At 44.7% G+C, this 21619-nt stretch overlaps 1 protein-coding gene across 1 annotated transcript in view; it reads right to left on the reverse strand.

Moving 5' to 3' along the window:
* AHCTF1 (AT-hook containing transcription factor 1) overlaps positions 1–21619 on the reverse strand; it is a 158594-nt gene that overhangs the window by 41775 nt on the left and 95200 nt on the right. The window contains exons 27-30 of the mRNA XM_077486284.1: positions 20286–20493; positions 18692–18892; positions 17256–17637; positions 8392–8494 (exon numbers count right to left, since the gene is read on the reverse strand). Coding sequence (XP_077342410.1) covers positions 8392–8494; positions 17256–17637; positions 18692–18892; positions 20286–20493 — 894 coding nt within the window. The remainder of the gene's footprint in view (positions 1–8391; positions 8495–17255; positions 17638–18691; positions 18893–20285; positions 20494–21619) is intronic.

Below are 21619 nucleotides of genomic sequence, written 5' to 3' on the forward strand. Positions count from 1 at the left end.
GCAAAACCTTGCGTCTTCGGATGACGAGGCCCGGTTACCGTTCATTTAGTCCATTACAGAGACATCAGAACAGATCCGGTCAGGATGGCTGGCTCTCAAAGGATTACTGCCTGTGGAGCTTAGTACACACATCCTTACACGTGCCCAACACCTTAGACACTGGCGAAAAAAACCGAGGACTCCCAGTAATGGGAGGGGTTATATGGGGGAAGTTCATGCCTTAAGGGACGTGCCAGTGTCCAGCACCTGATATGCCGATATAACCCACAGTTATTACTATGGCTCTGTGTCCCCTGATGTAAGAAAAGAAAACAGTATTTTAGCTTGCACATGAAATCAGCAGAGCTTCCCCTCAGACCTACAGTGACTGCACTTACAGTGCACAGGGGATTTGCCTTCAGTAAATCAACCTCAGTATGTACACTTTTATAGGTCTCCAACAGAGTTACCCCGTTTCCCCTAAAATAAGACCTAGCGTGATTGTTGACGATGGCTGCAATATAAGCCCTACCCCCCAAATAAGCCCTAGTTAAAGTCCTTCTATGTCTTATTCTCAGGGTAGGGCTTATTTTTGGGGAAAGAGGATGGGGTTTATTTGGGGGCTAGGGCTTATATTGCAGCCATCACCGACACTCATGCTAGGTCTTATTTTAGGGGAAACTGGGTAGCAGTCCTCTTTCTTATGCAACAATTTTCTAGGTTTGTGCGATGTAAAAAATAAAAAATAAAAAAATAAATAAAAAGGAGGCAAAGAGATGATTTAAGAACTTTTCCCACCTTTAATGTGACCTATAAACTATACAACTCAATTGAAAAACAAACAGAATATTTTAAGGGGGAGGTAAAAAAAAAAAAAAAAAAAAAAAAAAAAAGGTTGCAAAAGTGTACAAACCCTCTTATAACTGGACGTAGCTGTGTTCAGAATTAAGCAGTCACATTCAAACTCATGTTAAATAGACGCCCGTACACATCTGCCGTCAGTGCCTCTGATTAACCCCTGAATAAAGTTCAGCTGTTCCAGTAGGTCTTTTCTGACATTTTCTTAGTCGCATTCTACAGCAAAAGCCATGGTCCGCAGAGAGCTTCCAAAGCATCAGTGGAATCTTGTTAAAAGGCATCAGTCAGAAGGGTACAAAAGAATTTCCAAGGAATTATATATACACCAGGGAACATAGTGAAGATAGTCAACAAGTGAAGAAAATATAGCACAACAGTGGCCATTACCAAGAATTTGATGTCCCTCCAAAAATTGATGAAAAGACAAGAAAATTGGTCAAGGAGGCTGCCAAGAGGCCTACAGCAACATTAAAAGAGCTGCAGGAATATCTGGCAAGTACTGGCTGTGTGGTACATGCAACAATCTCTTCATATGTCTGGGCTATGGGGTAGAGGTGGGACGATGGAAGGATTTTCTTACAAACATCCAAGCCCGGCTACATTTTGCAAAAAACACATCTCAAGTCTCCCAAAAGCATGTGGAAAAAAGGTGTTATGTCTGATGAAACCAAGATTGAACTTTGTCCATAATTCCAAAAGATATGTTTGGTGGAAAAACACTGCACATCACCAAAAGAACACCATACCCACAGTGAAGCATGGTGGTGGCAGCATCATGCTTTGGGGCCATTTTTATTCAGCTGAAACATAGACCTTAGCCAAGGTAGAGGGAATTATGAACAGTTCCAAACACCAGTCAATATTGGCACAAAACCTTCAGGCTTCTGCTAGAAAGCTGAACATGAAGAGGAACTTCATCTTTCAGCATGCCAACAACCCAAAGCATACATCCAAAGCAACAGAGGAATGGCTTTACCAGAAGATTAAAGTTTAGGAATGGCCCAGCCAGAGTCCAGACCTGAAGCCGATTGAAAATCTGGGGTGATCTGAAGAGGGCTGTGCACAAGAGATGCCCTCACAATCTGACAGATTTGGAGTGTTTTTGCAGAGTGGGCAAACATTGCCAATTTGTGCCATGCCCATAGAGACACATAGCCAAAAAGACTGAGTGCTGTAATAAAATCAAGAGGTGCTTCAAAAAGTATTTGTTTATGGGTGTGCACACTTATGCAACCATATTTTATTTTTACTTCCCTCCACCTAAAAGATTTCAGTTTGTTGTTCAACTGAGTTGTACAGTTTATAGGTCACAAAAGGTGGAAAGTTCTGAAAGGATTTATCTTGGTCTCATTTTTAAATCACAGAAACCTGACATTTTAACAGTGGTGTGTAGACTTTTTATATCCACTAAGTTGCACTAGATACCACCTTCCCACCAACAGCATCTAATACCCCCAACCTCTTTCAGTGGGCCACCAAATCCATTCAGTAACAAGGAATTCAGATACCTTTGAGACTTATATGGTCTCAACTTCCCTCTTCTGTGCGTATAACCTTACCAAACTTAAAATTATTCTCCAAAAAAATATTCTTGGAATGATTGCACGGCTCTTAATCATTTAAAAGCGTAAGTAAACCCATCGATTTGATCATTTCAATAAACCGTTAACATTCCCGGCATGCCAAAAATGCTAGCCGTCACATTGGTTGTGCTCTCCACCAAACTGTCATACCATCCAACGGCTGGTTTCATAACAGATCACATGTGCAGCATCATGGCAGTTGCAGCTTAAACCGAGGCCAAGATGGCAGCTTCCTTTGCTGAAAACTATAGGAGAGATTACTTCCTCTTTAAGGACCAAGCCTATTTTTTACACTTTGTATTTAAAAACAAAACAAAAACTTTTGCTAGAAAATGACTTTAAGGGGGCGTGGCCAGGACAGGCACGCAAGAAGACGTGCATCTCACAGCTCCTACACAGCACAGTATTGATCCTCTCCCAGCAATAATCTAACGGCAAGAAACGGCTATCCAGCTGGCTACCGAACAGGGCAACCCCCCGGAACACCCGCCGGCACTCTGCACCCGTGGAAAAGGCAAAAAAAAAAAAAAGAAGAGGTTTACACAAGCTCCGAAATTCAAGATGGCGCAGCCGCGGCCCTGGTGCAGCGTACACCGTGAGCAAAGAAATCTAGAGGGGATCCCAGCAAAAAAGGCACTAAAGATTGCAGGTAAGGAGTACCCGAGGGATATTACATATTATGCACAAAAACTGGGGGGGGGGGGGGGGGGGGGTCGTCTACCTAACCTCATGTGGCACTACAGGGCTCAGCAGCACTGAGCTTAATGAGGCAGTCTGCAGGAGAGGCAGAGGGACAGGGTGAGCAGGACTATTTCTGAGCAGCACTATCCCTCTCACACAGACATGGCTGTAGATAAATGAGCAACCAACTCTGGCAGAGATACTTAGAGCAGTGCATGCCTGCACTGCCTCAGTGAATATCCTTAAAGAGCAGTTTGGGGGATTAAGAGGACGTTTCCCCGCTGAGACAAGATATGCAAAAAATTTGAGAACGCACAACTGCTGTGGAAAGCAGGATGAGCGAAGTCGAAGACAGACTGACCAGTTGCTTGGGAGACTCATGTTGCACATCAGCTGGCTAAGGAAAGTAACAGAGAAGAGAACATTGAAAATCGTTTAAGACGGAATAATGTACGTATTGTAGGGTTGACCGAGAAGACTGAGGGGGGGGGAAGGACCCTACCACATTCGTACAGGCTTGGCTACAGGAGGTATTTGGCAAAGAAGTGTTTTCTCCGTTGTTTACCGTGGAGAGGGCCCATCGCACACCGGACCACCCACCGCAACCGGGTGCCCCTCCCAGGCCCATCCTTGCCAGACTTCTGCATTACAGAGACAGGGAGGCGGTACTTAGACAAGCCAGGGAGAAGGCTAATGTACACAGGTGAATGGGGTCCGGGTATCCTTCTATCCAGACTTTTCTGCAGAGGTACAGAGGCACCGGGCTAAGCTCTCAGAGGTAAAAAGGAGACAGAGCATTGCAGCTACCCTACGCTATGTTGTACCCCGCTAAGCTGAGGGTTACCGCTAAACCCACTTTTTCAAATCTGCTCAAGATGGCGCACTATGGCTGGATCGGAACGAACAGGCCTTACGACACTGAGGCGGAGGAGGAGGATGGTGATTGATTTGTTGGCAGCAGTGGCCGGAAACCACGCTGAAGAATCAACATGCTGGATGTACATGGAGTGCTCATATTTTGTTTTCCTTTTATGCCTATGTTTCTCGTATATTATTGCCCATTCTTGCTTTGTTTGGCTGTAAGAGATATTGATCGTTTTGATGACGGAGTGTCTCGTTTAAACAGGGAAACTTAGGAATGGCTCTGCTGGGAGGCATAATACTACCATGTGAGTCTAGCGCTATCTTGTGAAGATGCAAGAAAAATGCATTCTTTCTACGTGTAAAAAAAGTGCTCAAACAGTTTTGGTTTCAAGTTAGTTCAGTCTGGTCTGTCACGTTGACAGCCTGGACTTTTGTTTTTTGTGTTTAACTTCTTTCACCCACAGGCTTTGTTTGGAGGACATTAGGCTTTGGTACTGTTGTTATGCAAATAATGGTAAACTTGAGACCCCTGAACTATGGAACATACCCAATGTAGGCTGGGGCCAGGTCTGGGCGCTGATGGCATGGCCCAGCTTCCCCTCATACTGGATCTTGTTATACTCTATTGCCAACTTGCATATCTTTTGTTTCTATGCACCCTGGAGTTTCTTGATCATATAAATGCAAATGTCTGAAATATGTGGAGTCTTGGAATATTAGGGGGCTAAGCTCTGGATGCCCCACTTACAGTGCAGGAGTTACAAACTGCGCTAGCGGAGTTTCCCATTAAGGCCACTGGGTCGGATGCACTCCCCATATAAATTTACAAACAATATGCTGATATTCTTCCTAAGTTGCTGGCGGAATTTGAGGCAGCTAGGGAAAAATAGGATCCTGCCCCCCTCTATGTCCACGGCAAATATTGTTCTTACATTAAAGCCTGGGAAGGATTCCCTTGATCCAGGATCATACAGACCCATCTTTGTTGCAGAGTGATGTCAAACTGCTGGCTAAAACTCTTGCACTTAGACTAAATAAGGTCATTACAGCTATAGTACACCCAGATCAACCTGGGTTTATGCCGAATAAGTCCACGGCAGCGAACCTCAGGAGACTATCTGAATATTCAGTCTCAGGCAGACAATATGAGACAGGGGTTTTGCTCTCATTGGATGCTATGAAGGAGTTCGATAGTATCGAATGGGAATATTTATGGGGGGTTATTCAGAGGTTCGGGTTTGGGGAAACGTGCATATCCTGGGTCCATTTGCTCTATTGTCATCCATAGGTAGCCATTAGGGGGGCGGGGAGAGTATCCCATACCTTTGCGCTGGGCCGGGGCACGAGACAAGGACACCTGCTGTTTCCCCTGCTCTTCGCTTTAGCTATTGAGCCCTTGGCTATCACAATTATAGACCACCCGGGTATTACTGGCTTCCGTTATGGGGACATGCATGAGAAATTGATGCTCTACGCGGATGACACCGATTCTGCTAGGAGACGTTGAAGATTCCCTTCGGGAGGCCATGTTGACCATAACGGAATCTGGAGTGTATTCCCGGGCTCCGGAGTAACTGTACAAAATCCTCCCTAATACTCATTGATGAAAAGGGTAAGCCTCCCAGTGATAGCTCCATACCCTTGGCCACATCCTTTAGGTACCTGGGAGTCCAGGTGTCGCCCACAGTAAGGGATTATGGGGTACTGAATATCTCCCCACTACTGCAGAAATTTCGAGACCGGATTAAGACATGGAACTCACTCTGCCTGTCGGTAGGGGGTAGGGTGAACTTGATCAAGATGATCCTTATGCCCCAGCTACTATATGTACTCCACAACTCTCCAGTGGTCGTCCCTCTGAAAACATTTAGAATTGGGAACTCCCTATTTCGTTTACTAATCTGGAAAAATCACCCTCCCAGGATTAAACTTGAACACTTACAACTCCCCAAGGACGAGGGAGGGCTTGCCCTGCCGAACCCATGGTTATATTATCTGGCGGCACAGCTCCAACACATCATAGGGATTTTTGGTGGGGAAGCAGACAGGCCAAGCAACACCCGCAGCTCTTCAGAGGCTGTGATGTTGCACAAGGTAAAACGAGACTCAGTGCCAGCGGCACTTGAGACTCTAGCTTTTGGGAAACCAAATAAGAAATACCCAACCTACAATCTCCTCCAGAAAATCTGGAACAAAAGTAGATACATACAGGGAGTGACAGGTTACACAGAGTTTAGCCCAATATGGGCCAATCGAACATACCCTAAAATAGCACAGATACAACATGGGGTTTTGTGGAAGAGATATGGAGTGGTATAAATTCGGGAGATTTTCCAAAACTGTATCCTACTGCCTTTCGAGACTCTGCAAGACAGATATGGCTTGCCGCCCAGTATGCGGTTTTATTATATGCAATTGAAGCATGCGGTGAAGGCACAGAGCAGTGCCTCCGAGTGGGTTCCTTCGCCAACGCCATTATTTAACTTAATACTGAGGGCAGCCACCACTAAAGGTTTCATCTCTCAATGCTACAATATGCTCCTGCAGAGCTTCCTGAATAAACATCCCCTGAAAATGAAGAGCAGGTGGGACAGAGATGTAGGACTGATAGATGAACAGTGGGAAGAGATTTTACAGGCAGTGCCCACGAGCTCGCTGAATGTGTCGCAGAGGTTAACACAGCTGTATCTTATTCTAAGGGTTTACGATACCCTGCATAGAATGCATAAAATGGGTCTTAGGCCTACCCCGTTGTGCACTAGGTGCAAGAGGCATCATGGAGACCTGATCCACCTACTGTGGAGGTGCCCGAAGCTTCACTCCTATTGGGGTGGAGTGGTGGATACCATAAATAGGGTGTTTTGGATCTCTATGCCCACCAATCCCAAACAATGTTTGTTAAATGTATTGGAAGTCTTTGAAAGGGAGGAGGGCGTCAGAATCCTGCAGTTAGCACGGAAGATGATAATGCTTCACTGGATATATGAGGATCTGCCCAAAGTTAAGGAGTTGATTTCTGCAGTTGGGAATATGATTAGAATGGAGAAAATTGTACATCAACAAAGGGGATGCTCCTGGAGGTTTGAGAAACTCTGGGGCCCGTGGCTGGATGTACCTGGACTGGTACTGGTGGATCTGGTGATGGGAAGATTACTAGGAGTAATTGCTGGTTAAGTAAACTTATATGGAATATTGGTCACCTAGAAAAAAAAAGGGATGGGAATACAAGGTTGGAGTAGAGTGGGGTGTCATCTATGAAGGCTTTGCAGCAATTCTGTAATGAAAATGTGCTAAACATGCAATGTAACTGAAATGTTGAAGCCTGGTTCTGTTTGTTTATGTTTAACTCAAACTTTTTTACTTTATTTTTATACTTTTTTTGGATCACTCATTACCACTACAAGGGAAGTAAACATCCCTTATAATAGAAAAAATAAAATACGCATTATTGGACCTCTTTAATGTGAGATTTGGGGGTCAAAAAGATTTCAGATCTGACATTTACACTTAAAAGTAATTTTAGAAAAAATTCTCCCTTTAAGGCCGTTGGGCGGGAGTGATGTTTGATGTCGCTCCCATCATCCAATGGCATAGAGTCAGGTGGGGCTATCATCCCCTCACTCGACTTCCTGTCCATCAGGGAAAAAAATTAATTGTATGGTCTGCCATCGACAGCTCCGGTAAGCAGCGGAAACGACTGGGACACGGCGGGAGGGGGAGAACCTAGCGGCGAACTTGCCACGGAGACCACTTTCATCTTAAAAAGTGGACAACCCACCGTCAAAAAAAAATAAAAAATACTGGGTTATGCCAGAACGGTATTTAATGTCAAGGTAGCAAAGTACATCTACGGTGGGCGGTCTTGTAAGTGGTTAAAAATGTACATGCTTGTTTTCTTGGGTACAGTGAAATTTAAAGCTGCTATTTCCTAAAACAGGAGGAAGAGGGAGAGGTTTGTCATCCCTTACCCGGTTACCCAACACTTCCCCCATGCCTTGCCTTTTCCATACTACTAATTTCTGCTTCTCCTCATGTACCTTCTGCTTTATTACTCTCCTTCCATGGCCACACATGGTTGATAAATATCCTTATAAGGATGAAAATGATCCAACCACCACAATTGCACACCTTTACAATACTCCGATCCCTTGGGCATGATCCTTTCCTACTGTGTTGGCATGTGACGTTGCTAATGGTTTACAAACCACTGACAACCATCTATACAGTTTCCCTGAAAATGGGTTGATATATAGAATTCTCATAAGCAACTACTTAAGTCCATAGATGTCTTGAACCTTATTTGAGGAGTGTTTTTTTTTACTTTAGCCATGGAACAGCTAAAAATGTTCAAATTGCCTAGTTTTACTGTACAATTTGTGCTTAAAGCTTGAATTTTATATTTTAAAACATTAAGATCAACACTTACCACTTAACTTGAGTAACAATTTCCTGCACTGCAGTAAACTGGTGTAATGTTTCTGTGTCATTTTCAGATACTGAAAGATTGTCAGTATTTGCATCGGCTGTATCTAGTGAAAATTTTGAGAAGACAAAAATATGAGTAAACACAACCTTTTTGGCCTTCATTATAAATGACACTTTTCAGCGAACACAAGCTAAACTTCAGTGTTTTTAGTTTATTTGCTTTCTGATAACACATTTATTTTTTTCACATTCTCATTTTGAGTATAGAAAGACAAAATGCTCACACACCACCTTCTATAACCCTGGATCTAACAGCCCAGACTTTCACTACACTGGGCCTCTGCAGACCTGAAAAATAAAAAGGATTTTTATGTACCCTGTAGAATCCTTTTAAGTCCACTGAGGGACAAATGAAATGTTAAAACTTCAGGTTATCGTCTAGTAGAAGCATTGGATGTTTTGGTGTCCAAGTGCGATCAGTACAACCTGATCTATGCCTTCCCTCCCAGGGTGAGGGTGGGGGGTTACATTCTAGTGATCCTCACTGCCCCTTGCTGACCCAGTTGGATGTGGAACACAAACCTGGTAAGACGCCTAGTAAACACTGAAGGTTCTTACTGGATCGTCAGGATCCGGCTTTAATGGCACAAAAGTTGAGGCCCAGGTTCTGCGGGACAGGGGCATCAGAGTCAGATTCCTAGGACGTTAAAAGCCAGGAAATAAACTTCACACAGTTTCTCTTCAGACATGGACATGCGAGTATTATGGCTTCTACCCCAGGAGTTTCTCAGTGGTCCAAATTCTTCCTGCAGTTTGGTCCAGACCAATGTTATAGGCAGTCAGGTTTTTGCTCTTTCAAGTGCAAAAACTGTTGTCCTCACTCTTTAGACGTTTTGCACAGAGTGCTCCCATGTAGGCTAAAAAAATAAACAATCCACTCCCCCTTTCAACTTTGTGAGAATGACATCTTGTTCTCTGTGCTTCAGAAACAGATGTGTGAACCCATTAGACACCTCTTGCACAAGATGGTGTTTATTGTAGCCAACGCTGCAAGGCAGGAGTCTGAATCAAGTCTTATCCTGCAAGAAACCCTTTCTGGTTCTCCATAGGGACAAGGTGATGTTGAGACCCAGAACATCCTACTTGGCTAAGGGAGTTTCTGCCTTTCACCTCAGCCAGGGCATCTGCCCCCTGTCCCAGTCCTGGCTCCACTTAATCAGAAGAATACACCCTATATTGTTTGTATGTGGTTCGTGCATTGAGTTCATCTCCCAGATGCCGTTTCTCTCAGGAAGACAAATTCCCTTATAATCCCAGCCAGATGCTTCAGATTTTCATTCAACCATCTCTAGGTAGCTCAGACAGATCTTCTGCATCTTCAATAACTTTAAAGGGTGCCTGAATTGGAGTCTTTACCCCTTGTCCACCAAGGTACATTTATAAACATCCTGGTATTATAGCAGTGATTATATTGTGCTCGACTGAAGTGTTATTGACCTGGAGAAAAATATGCACCCAACCAATGAAGTCAGAAAAACTGTGGACCTTAAAGGGTTTGTAAGCCCTTGTGTTTTTTTCACCTTAATGCATCCTATGCATTAAGGTGAAGCCAAACATGAAAGGTAAAGCCAAAATATGCAAGTATGCATAGCACACTAGCACATTATGTGAAACTTACCTAAAACGAACTATTCCAGCAATGCCGTCGCTGGAGTCCGCTTCCATGTTCACCTGCCTTTCTTTCGGGTCATTTACGGCACAAAATTCTGAAGTAACGGCCCTGGGTGGCTGCCCCTTCAGAAAGCATTGCGCAGAATATATATACAATTAAAGTTTACAACCAATTGCTCTCCTGCGGAAACTGTTGTAGGTGTACGTTGGTCTTTGCATAGGGTGTGCCCCCGGGTCTCAATGTCTGCCGGTGACCCTCGATCACAGGACTGCCTATGTAAACAAGGCAATTCCCCATTCTGCCAGATATGCCACATCTGCCAGGGAGCAAACACACTTAACCCCCTTCCCTGTCAGTGCCATTATTAAATTGATCAGTGCATTTGTATAGCACTGATCAATGTAATAATGTTACTGGTCCCCAAAAAGTGTAATTTGGGGTCATATTTGCCTGCTGCAGTCACCTTTACAACTTTACACCTTACACACCTGGGAGACAGACGCTTGATGTCAAAAAGCCCAGGAGGTTCCAATTACTCTGGTGGAATGAGCCGTGACAGGAAAAAGAAGCACCCCCCCCCCCTTAAGGCATAAGCCTGAACCACAATCTGTCTGATCCACTGAGAATTGGTGGACGGCGAGACTGCTAGATCTTTTTTCGGACCAGCCATCGAGAGAGTCTGACGGAAGGGAGCCGTAGCAGACAGATACACCCATAGAGCCTGGACCACATCCAGGGAATGTAAGGCAACCTCTTTCAGGTGTGTCAGCTTAGGACATCAGGATGGTAACACAATGTCCTTTAGAGGGAATGCCGAAACCACCTTTAGAAGGAAAGAGGGCTGTGTACGTAGCACCGCCTTATCCCTGAATGACAAGGCCAACTCAGAAACCCTCCTGGGAGATGTAATAGCCGCTAAAAAGTAGAGCTGCACAATTATGGCTAAAATGAGAATCACGATTTTTTTGCTTAGTAGATAGATCACGATTCTCGCAGTGTAACATCTTTCACATTAAAACAAAAAAATTGTGCCAATTTTACAGTTTTTTTTGTTTATTGAAGTGCATTTTTTTCCCCAAAAAATTGCATTTGAAAGACTGCTGGGCAAATACAGTGTGACATAAAATATTGCAGCAATTGCCATTTTATTCCCTAGGGTCTCTGCTAAAAAATAAAAGTAATTTTCTAGCAAAAAATATTGATTTTTAACTTAAGTGTCAGAAAGTTTTAGACTAAGTGGTTAAACTTCCTGCCTTTACAAGTGGTTGAAAGTTGGCAGACTGCCCAGATTATTACAAAAAAGTTCTATCCCTTTGATCTAAGAAGCTTAGTTACAATGTTTCAAATTCTAAACTGGGCAGATTGCCCAGGATGCTTTTTGACAGAGTGAGCAGATAATCTCTCCACTTGTTTATATGAAAGAATTGCCTGCTCTCAGTGGAAGAGATTGGGGGGGGGGGGGGGGTTGGGTGAAGCGAGATCGTGCAGCTCTACTAGAAAGGACTACTTTCTGAGTTAACAAGGGAATCTCCCTGTTTTCAAACGGCGGTTTCCGAAGCGTTGATAGCACCAGATTCAGATCCCATGGAGGTAGTGGTGGTCAAAAATGGAGGGACTACGTGTCAACCCCTTGCACAAAAGTACTCACCAATGAGTGATTTTGCCAAGGGACATTGGAAAAATATCTGTCCCTTGATGGTGCTTCTGCACGTTTTGGATCCACTCCTTGTTGCAAAAACAGCAGGATCCTGGAAACTGAGTATGTGTACGGACGCCACCCCATCTCCTCACATATGGAGATGTAAGCCTTCCACGTACGATGGTAAATCTTTGAGATTTTCATTACCCTCAGCATAGTGGAAATTACCGAGTCTGACAGACCTTAGTCCCTTAGTACCTGGTTTTCAACATCGGCAGGAAAGCAGGATGAAGTATCGGACCTTGCGATAGAAAGTCTTCTCGCATTGGCAGCCGCCAAGGAACATCCGCCACCAGTTGTACTAGGTTGACATACCAAGGACGTCAACGCCAATCTGGGGCAATCACTGGAATCCCCTCGACCTCCACTCTGCGCAGTTTGAGTGGGGGGGGGGGGGGGGGGGGGGGGAGAGGCATAAATCAGGCAATAAATCCCCCCGTGGAGCCACCAACGCTTCTGTCCAGGGGTCTCTTGTCCTGGACACAAATCTATGCACCTTCCAATTGAGCCGAGAGGCCAAAAGGTCCACATCTGGTGTGCCCCACCTTAGGCAAAGGAGCCGGAATACATCCGGATGCAACGACCATTCACCTGGACCCAGCATCTGACTTACTTAGGTAGTCTGCCTGCCAGTTTTCTACGCCCGGAATGTATATGGCCAAAATGTGTCGCTCTGCCCACTGGGGGATGTGAGGGACCTCCCATGCTGCGACCGAGCTCCTGTCGTGGCGTTGTCCGACTGGATCCTGGCCGGACGCCCCTGTAGCCTCCTGGACCATGTGGAGAGGCACCGTCTGATCGCCCGAAGCTCAAGCACATTGATCAGCAGTTGGGATTCTTCCCGTAATCACCGTCCAATGGAGAGGAAGGAACGATCTCCTGGACTGAAGCGCCAGAGACCTCAGCCACCAGAGAAGGGCATCCCCGACTAACTGGTTCACCCAAATTTGACAATCCAGGGATAATGAAGATTTGTTCCATTTTGACAAAATCTCCTTCTGCACGACAAGTGTGAAATTGAGCATACGGTACCGCCTCTAAAGTGGCTACCATGAGGCCCAGAACTCACATGCAGAAGCTTAGCAAGGACCACCTGCAGCTCACTAACAACATCACAGCAGTTTGAAGAGTCTGCAGCTTGTCTGAAGGGAGAAAAACTCTCGCTTCTGAGGAGTCCAACAGTAAGCCCAGGTACTCCAGGGATTGCACCAATACCGACTTCCTTAGGTTCAACACCCAACCAAACTCCTGGAGAGTCTGCATGGTGATCGCTGCATCCTCCCTTAAATCTGAAGCAGAAGCTACTCTCAGGTGGTCACCTAGGTAACCCACGATTGCGATCCCACGTTGCCTTAACAGCTCCAGAATCTGAGCTAACACTTTGGTAAAGACTAGGGGTGCTGACACCAGGCCAAAAGGGAGAGCCACAAACTGGTAGCGTTCTTCTGACTGCAAATCGCAAAAACCTCTGATGCCCGAGGCAAATTGGTACATGCAAGTATGCGTCCTGGATATCCAGGGACGCCAGGAAGTCCCCCTGATGGAGTGAAGCGACCACGGAGCGAACCGATTCCATCCTGAACCTTTGCACTTCCACGAAACTGTTGAGTGCCTTCAAGTCCAGGATTGGATGCACCCCTTCCTTTTTGGGGACTACAAATAGATTGGAGTAGAATCCCTGAAACCTTTCCAGCGTCTGTACCGGTACTATCTCTCCGAGCAGTAGCAGGTCCTGTACTGCACCGAACAGGGCTTCCTGACGAGCTGGAAGTAGAGGTAGGTTGGAGGGGGAAAAAAAAAATCTGTTTGGTGAAAAAGATCCTGATTAAACCAGTTTGCAGACCCATTGGTTGGACAGTAGAGAGGTCCACCAAGCTGCAAACTCCCGAAGGTGACCCCCCCCCCCCCCCCCACCCGAGAGAGTTGGGCGGGGGCAAACCTTCACGCGGTAACACTTTTGCTCGCAGATTTGTTTTGGCTTGCGAAACCAGGGACGGTTTTTTCCTTCAGCAGGCACCTTGTCGGACTGGGAACGCTTACCCAACAACCCAGGCTGTCGAAAAAGCAGTTTTTTGAGCTGAAAAACAGGGCCCTTGCATACGGCGTGGCTCCTTACCCTTCCTGGACTGTGGGAACAATGTGCTCATCCCATCGGTAACATTTTTAATAATGTCATTCAGCAAAGCTCCAAAAAGCCTCACCTTGGAAGGGCAAATCCGCCAGTGCTTTTTTTTATTTATTTAATGCCTGGTCCGCAGACCAGCATTTCAGCCAAATCAGGCACCGTAGCACTTTTTCCCCCCTTGTGCCCGCACGCAGCTTCCACCCTGGCAACAAAGGTCTCCAGGACCGCCGACAAAGCGTCCATAGGCACCGCATTTTTTGCAGGTGAGCCGGTTGCAATGGCAGGGATGTCTGGGGAAGAAGCGCCAGCTTCTGACCCTCTCACCTGCCACAACGTAGGGACTTAAGGCAAGGTACAGAAATCCCACCCTCCTAGCTGCTAACAGACTGAGGGGCCCTTCCGCAGGACTCGCCACCCTGACCGAGTGCTGCCGCTGACCGCTCTGCCCCATTTCAGTCACAAAGTGCTCAGAGTGAAAACCGTGTTGTTCTGAGGTACACAGACCCAGCACTAGAGGTAAAAACGCACTGAGGCTACAAGAACATGGCCGCTGACCATCCTTTGCACAAAAATCACCAAGAAAATGGCCGCCGAACCTTCTACAAAATGTCTGACAGCCCATACACTGCATAAGACTACAGAAAAATTGCCACGATCTGCGTGGTGGCTTCTCCTGAGGTAAATTTACTCAGGCACCTCACAGCAAAGAAACAGAAAAATAAACGGACCCCAACAGGCAGCGCAGCCCCCTGCCAAAGACCGGAGCCCCAGTCACACAGTGGCCTCAGCAGGGGGGAGGAGGGAATGAGGGATAGGGAGAGAGGAAATGGATAGTGAGAGACCCCCTAGTCGACCTCCCAGGGAATGCCCAGCTGCTCCATCTTGCTGAGGCAGGGGCCATCATGTAGCTAGGGTCTGTGCACGCTTGATGGCCAGGCTGGGGAGACTACAAGGATCTACATTATCCAGCCCGTTGCCCAGCTGGCTGTTGATAGTAGATCACAGGATCAAAAATTGCAGGAAAAAAAACAGGGTTTTTCAGCGGGAATGCGGGGGGGACGCAGTTCTGGCACCTCCAGCACTGACTGTATGTAATGGTAAGTGGTGCTGGGGTGTGCTGCAGGGTCTATTGATGCTGGCTGCTGAGAGATCTATTCTGCCTGGAGGGGATCTATTTTTGCAGGGGGGGTCTATTCTTACTGGTGGGAGACCTATTGTTGCTGGGAGTGGGTCTTATCGCTGAGGGGTCAGTTATGGCTGGGAAAAATCTACTGTTGAGGGAGGGGACTACTGTTGCTGGCTGCTGGAGAGTATCAATGCTGGCTTTGAGGAGATCTGTTGCTGCCAGGGGATTTTGTTTTGGGTGGCCCATTGTTAATGGGGGATCTATTGTTGCTAGAATAGGCTAACTAAATATTGCTAACTGGCCAAAGGGGGATCAATTTTAGTGCTTTTCTTGTTATGAACAAATTCCATACAAATTACTTATCACCACAAAATTATACTTGGTTCTTTATTCTCTAAAAGGGCAGTAACGGGAGGTAGGTAGAGGGTGCTCGGAGGTGGGTAGAGGTGGAGAAAAGGGGTTCCTGCACCTATTGAGAAAGCCCTGAGAAAAGAATGAAAAAAATCCTAGGACCAATGGCCCCCTCAGGGAGCCAGGTCCTTGTACACTAGGCAGAAAAAAAACAGAGCTACAGAAAGCAGGGTGAGGGGTTATAGCCAGAGGGACTGTCCCCTGGGCGGTGCTGTGCAGTCTTGCTGTTTTTACATGTTCTGCCTAGTCTTCTCCTGAAGGTGGCGTGATAACCCTAAGGTCAAGACTTAAAAGAGCTGTGTTAATCAACGAACGAAAAATGTTTTTTCCCCCTTTTTTTTTTTCTGTTTGTTTATAGGAGCAAAAAAACAAACACCACGAAGAGGTGATCAAATACCACCAAAAGAAACCTATTTGTGTGTGGGGGGGGGGGGGGGGAATGACATTGTTTGGTTACAGTGTCACACGATCGTGCTATGGACAATTAAAGCGATGCAGTGCCGTATTGCAAAAAATAGCCTGGTCATTAACCACTTCCCGACCAGCGCACGACGATGTACGTCGACAGAATGGCACGGGCAGGCATATTGGCGTACAGGTACGTCCAATATTCAATTCCGCCCTGCCATCGGGAGCGCGCTGCCGGCGGCACGCTCCCGCGCTGGTCGGGACCCCCGTGAGTCCGGTCGCAGGACCCGCGGACTCGATCGCCGCGGGCATCCCCGCGATCGTCTCACGGAGCGGCCGAATGGAGGAAATGCCGAGTAAACAGCATTTCTCCATTCTGCCTAGCAACTAGTGATGCTGATCTCTGCTCCATGTGATTGGAGCAGAGATCAGTGTTCACTAAATGAAAGCCCAACCCCCCGACAGTTAGTAACACACCCCTAGGAACACTTAACCCCTACACTGCCACCCACTGGTTAACCCCTTCACTGCCAGTGTCATTTACACAGGAATCACTGCATTTATATAGCAGCGATTACTGTATAAATGACAATGGTCCCAAAAATGTGTCAAAAATGTCCGATGGGTCCCCCACAATGTCGCAGTCACAATAAAAATCGCTGATCGCCGCCATTACTAGTAAAAAAAAAAAAAAAAAAAAATTAATAAAAATGCTATAAAACTATCCCCATTTCGTAAACGCTATAACTTTTGCGCAAACCAATCAATCGCTTATTGCAATTTTTTTTACCAAAAATATGTAGAAGAATACGTATCGGCCTAAACTGAGGGGAAAAAATGTTTTTTTATATATTTTTGGGGGATATTTATTATAACAAAAAGTAAAAAATTTTTTTTCAAAATTGTCGCTCTATTTTTGTTTATAGTGCAAAAAATAAAAACCGCAGGGGTGATCAAATACCACCAAAAGAAAGCTCTATTTGTGGGAAAAAAAGGACGTCAATTTTGTTTGGGAGCCACGTCGCACGACCGCGCAATTGTCAGTTAAAGCGACGCAGTGCTAAATCGCAAAAAGTGGTCTGGTCTTTGACCAGCAAATCCTTTCAGGGCTGAAGTAGTTAAAAAAAAAAAAAAAAAGGGAAGTTGTCAGATTACTACTTTATTCGATTAATTTACAACCATAAATTCATTAAAGCCATGTTTGTACTTTGAGCCAGTCTAAAAAAAAAAAAACAGCCCCAGGCATTCCCAGAAAAATATGACAAAGCTACAGGAATACGAGACAGATCCTGTCTTTCGTTTTACAATCTAAAACCAGCAATGAAAGGGGCAGTCTAATTTATAATTTAAGCCAGGGTGTAGATGAAGACTCAAAATATACAGGACAGAAAACAATTACCCACATTTACACACGCAAAACACACCTTTATCTGGCAGTTCTTGGACATCTGTAACATGGATTTCTGCTGCTAAGCTGCTCACTTCAGAAGGCAAGGAGTCTTTAATAAGAACCTCCGATTTAGCTGTTACAATAACTGCCTCATCTTCCATATCGTCAGGTGTTGGTGCATCATGATACTCCAGTGTTGTCTGATCTGACCGTCCAGATACATTACTTGCATCCCTACTGGCTTCCATCTTGCTGGGACTCCCATCCTGAATACCAGATGAAGACTCATCCATCTCATCAAGGTCTTTAGTAGAGGTGTTGCTTATAGACAAAGCCATCCTTTCTGGCCAAACGGTATCCTGAGCAGATTTTATTAGTGGGGAGGATGCTGGCAAATCCTTCTCAGGTGTTAAAACCTGCAGTAACAAGACAACAACTATTAGCGTTTAAGTCTTAATTTTATACTTTTTGTATTTGTAAAAAGTTATTCTCAAACAGACCTAGAACATTAGAGAATGGGCACCGAGTGGAAGGGTATACAATGTCCTTTGGAGGCTAAATTCTCTTCACAAGAGTAGGAGCTCACAACTATTAGTACAATTCCCCAATGGGAAAAGCCCAAAAGCAAAGAAAAAGAAAAATGTAGAACTAGACACAAAGTATGGATGGGAAACAAAACCATAAGAGAAACTGGTCTACCTCAATCTAATCAGAAAGGTGGAACAAATAAACCAACAAACATACTAAAAGAGAAGGTCCAAGACTGATGTATAAAGGAAATAAACTGGAATGGGCAATAGGAAACTGAAAATGTCCTGTCTGAGGAAGATCACCACAACCTTAGGCAAGGTTCTAAGCTACAATTCAACGGTTCCCCATGAAGGCCAAACTATATCACCTATCAATGCAAAGAGTTCCTAGGATAACTTGTGTGAGAAGTACCTCCAAGAAGAGTCAACAGTGGTTCCTGAACTTTCTAGAAAACTCAGGTTCAACCTCAAAGTCAGCATGAGAAATGAAACTCAATAGCTTCCTATACAAGGAGAGGTAGGAAATTGAGAGTAGATATACTTATCAAAAAAAAAAAAAAAGTAAGGAACACATATGATAGTCCAAGTTCAATTCCCTGCTGTCCCGAGGAAGAGACAGAGAGGAGGGGGAAAGAGAGGGGGAAAGAAAGAGGAGGGAGAAAGGGGGGGGGGGAAAGAAAGGAGGGAGGCGTTTCTTTATATCTACGCGCTTTTGTGAATGGAGCGCAGAATAATCTATATATGCTTTTTGGGTCAGCAACTCAAATCACTGAAGCCAAAGGTTTACAATGACAGCTGGTGAAGTGCCAGTTCTTAGGAGCTCAATAGCTGACCCCATGAATCGGAATGAGAGTCCTTTTAAAAGGACGCGGAGCCCTCTACATATAACTTCTATATTTGCGGTTACAAATTCTAGGACAAGATGGATCTAAAAGCTTACCCCTTTGATATATTTGTTACTGATCTGTTCCATAAAAGAGATTTTAGCCTCTCTAGGTCGTAAAGGAGGCGTAATCGATCTTCCAGGAGAAACTGAAGGTGAAGCCAGAGGGGTAGTTCGAGCACTGGACCTCAAAATAGACTGAGGTGTATGCCCCGTAAATACAGAAGAAACTGAGCTTGCAGCCAAAGCTTTTGCCCTCTGTAACGAAAACATTTTCAATGATTATATAAAGATAAATAGCAAGCAACTTTAGCAATGAAAAAAATAAAAAATAAAATAAATTAGATGTATATAAATGCACTTAAAGAATACATGCCATATCTATCCTCCATCTGAAAATGAAAGTTGCTCTTTTATGGTGACAAAACGTAACTATGACAATGGAAGTAGTATGCACATTACAGGCTATTTTGATATTTGATTTATGTTGGTAGAGTATTAAAAGCTGTGTTAAACCCAAAAGCAAACAGATTGCAGTTTACCAAGTCTTAAACGTGACAGCTGCATTGGTCTTTTTTAGACTTACCTAGATTTTCACCTGGTGATCATCTTGTCAATGTCATGTCCAGCAAAAGTAGTAGTAATAGGTTTAATGCAAACCACTGGAGCGCTTACAATGGTAATTTATGTAAAACCATTATGCCAAAAAGGAAAAAAAGGTTTGCTGTAACCGCTTAAAATGTGTTAGATGGAGTTTGGCTTGGTTAGTGAATCTAAGGCCTTGTGCACACTGAGGCTCTTCTAAAAGCTTCTCTCCTGACAGGAGAAAGGTAGCTGCAAAAAAACGCTCCTAAACCTGGTTAAGACGCATCAGGCTTTTTTTTTTTAAGCTCAAAAAGCTCCTCTCCTGAACCCTCAAGTGATTTTTTTCTGCCTCTAAATGCCTATAGTGTGCAAGGACACAAAGGTTAACAGAGGGGAGTTTATAGAAAGAAAAAAAAAAAAAAAAAAAAACACCACTTCAATAATACTTTAGTGTCCTTTCACACAGGCGGTCTGCTGGCAGACTTCGCTTTGCTCAGTGGGGGATCGATCAGTTGATCCCCGCTGAGCAGGCGGATGACAGGTCCAGTTTCCGCTCACTGTGCAGAGATGGACCTGTGAGAGTCCCCCTCTCCTCTATAGGGAGACTGGATGAAAACGAACCATCCATCTGGATTTCACAGAGGGGATCGGATAGCAGCGGGTGTCAGCAGACATGTCACCGCAAACATCTGCCACTCCATTGCAAGGAATGGAGCATCCGATCAGGTCCGCCTGAAAAAAACAGGCCGACCTAATCGGAAAGCCTGTGTTAAAATGGGTCTTAAAATTATCAAAAAAAAATCCAAGGTGTTCCCTCAATGGCAGAGGTACTGATCGAGGCAAACAAAAAGGCGGCGCACTGATGAAAAACAAGGTGCTGATCGAGGCACCCCGTGGTCAGAAAACCACTGACTGTATAAAGCATAGGCTGCTACAGTATATATATATGTGTGTGTGTGTGTGTGTGTGTGTGTACACACACACACACACATACATATATACACACATACAAATTTACACACAGTAACTTTGTCACACTACATCTTTCTTAGTTCATTAAAAATACCTTTACTACAATAGGCGTTTCCAGAAGGTTAAACTCGGATGCTTTGGTCAAATTTCTCAACTGTGCAAGTTTCCTCAGATTTGATTGGACAGGACTAGAAGTGACCAACATGGAAGAATTACGAGGAGTTCGCTCATTAACCACCTCAAAATCTGCATCTAGAGGTGAAGGCATTGTCAAGACAGGATGGACAATATAATCCAGTAATCTGTGGGGGGAAAAAAAAATCCAACTATTTAGGGCAATTTATAAACAAAAGATACTAATCTAATAAATTATCCCTAAAAAAGCTGCAACTAAAAAGTGATATACACCAAAATAGAATCATACAAAAAAGTAAAGCTGCACTGTGAAAAACAAATTACAATGTGACACACATATGGTAGTGAAACCTATATATGTGATAAATATGAGTAGATAATTCAATAGTCCACCACTAGTTATCTGGGTGGCAGCTATGTGGGTATAAAGTACATAAAAGGAAAAATCCAAGTGAGAAGATGAAGTTTGAAGGATGTCAGTCCACAAATCACCAAGGTATTTTCAAAGTGATCCAAGGACACACCAAATAGAATAGTGCACCTCCACCATATGAATGAAAGGCTTACCAGAGGCAAGCTATAGCAGGCCTGTGGCTATAACCCAGCCAGGGTCCTTGGTCCAAGGAAGTGACAGCAACACATTAAATGGTAAAGGAAAATAAGACCCAACAGACCGACGGGTAGATGCTCATGGATTTTCAGAACGTTCCCCAAGGCGACATATGATGAAAGGCGTGTCCGAGGTTGGACTTACAGACGCCATCACACTACCCCCGCATGTGGACGGGTGTTTGCTTATTTGCCAGCCTTCTTGCTTAAGGTCTTATGAGGAGGTTTTATACTATGCAAGTGCAACATTGTTTTAATAAACTGGAATGTGTTATGGTGAGCTATTTTTTTCACTTTTTGGTAACCCACTGACCAATCCGGGTTCTGAAAATCTGAGCATCTACCTGGTCGGTCTGTTGGGGCTTATTTTCCTGGACCATTTTAGGTGTTGCTGTCACTTCCTTGGACCAAGGACCCTGGCTGGGTTATAGCCACAGGCCTGCTATAGCTTGCCTCTGGTAAGCCTTTCATTCAAATGGTGGAGGTGCGCTATTTTATTTGGTGTCACTGGATCACTGTGAAAATACCTTGGTGATTTGTGGACTGACAACCTTCAAAACTCATCTTCTCACTTGTGGATATTTCCTTTTATATACTTTATGACCACATAGCTGCCACCCAGCTAATTAGTGGTGGACTATCGAATTATCTACTCATATTTATCACATATACAAGTTTCACTAC

Source organism: Lithobates pipiens, unplaced genomic scaffold (genome assembly GCF_037356315.1).
Source record: "Lithobates pipiens isolate NorthernLeopardFrog02 unplaced genomic scaffold, aLitPip1_a1.2 Scaffold_18, whole genome shotgun sequence".
NCBI lineage: Eukaryota > Metazoa > Chordata > Amphibia > Anura > Ranidae > Lithobates > Lithobates pipiens.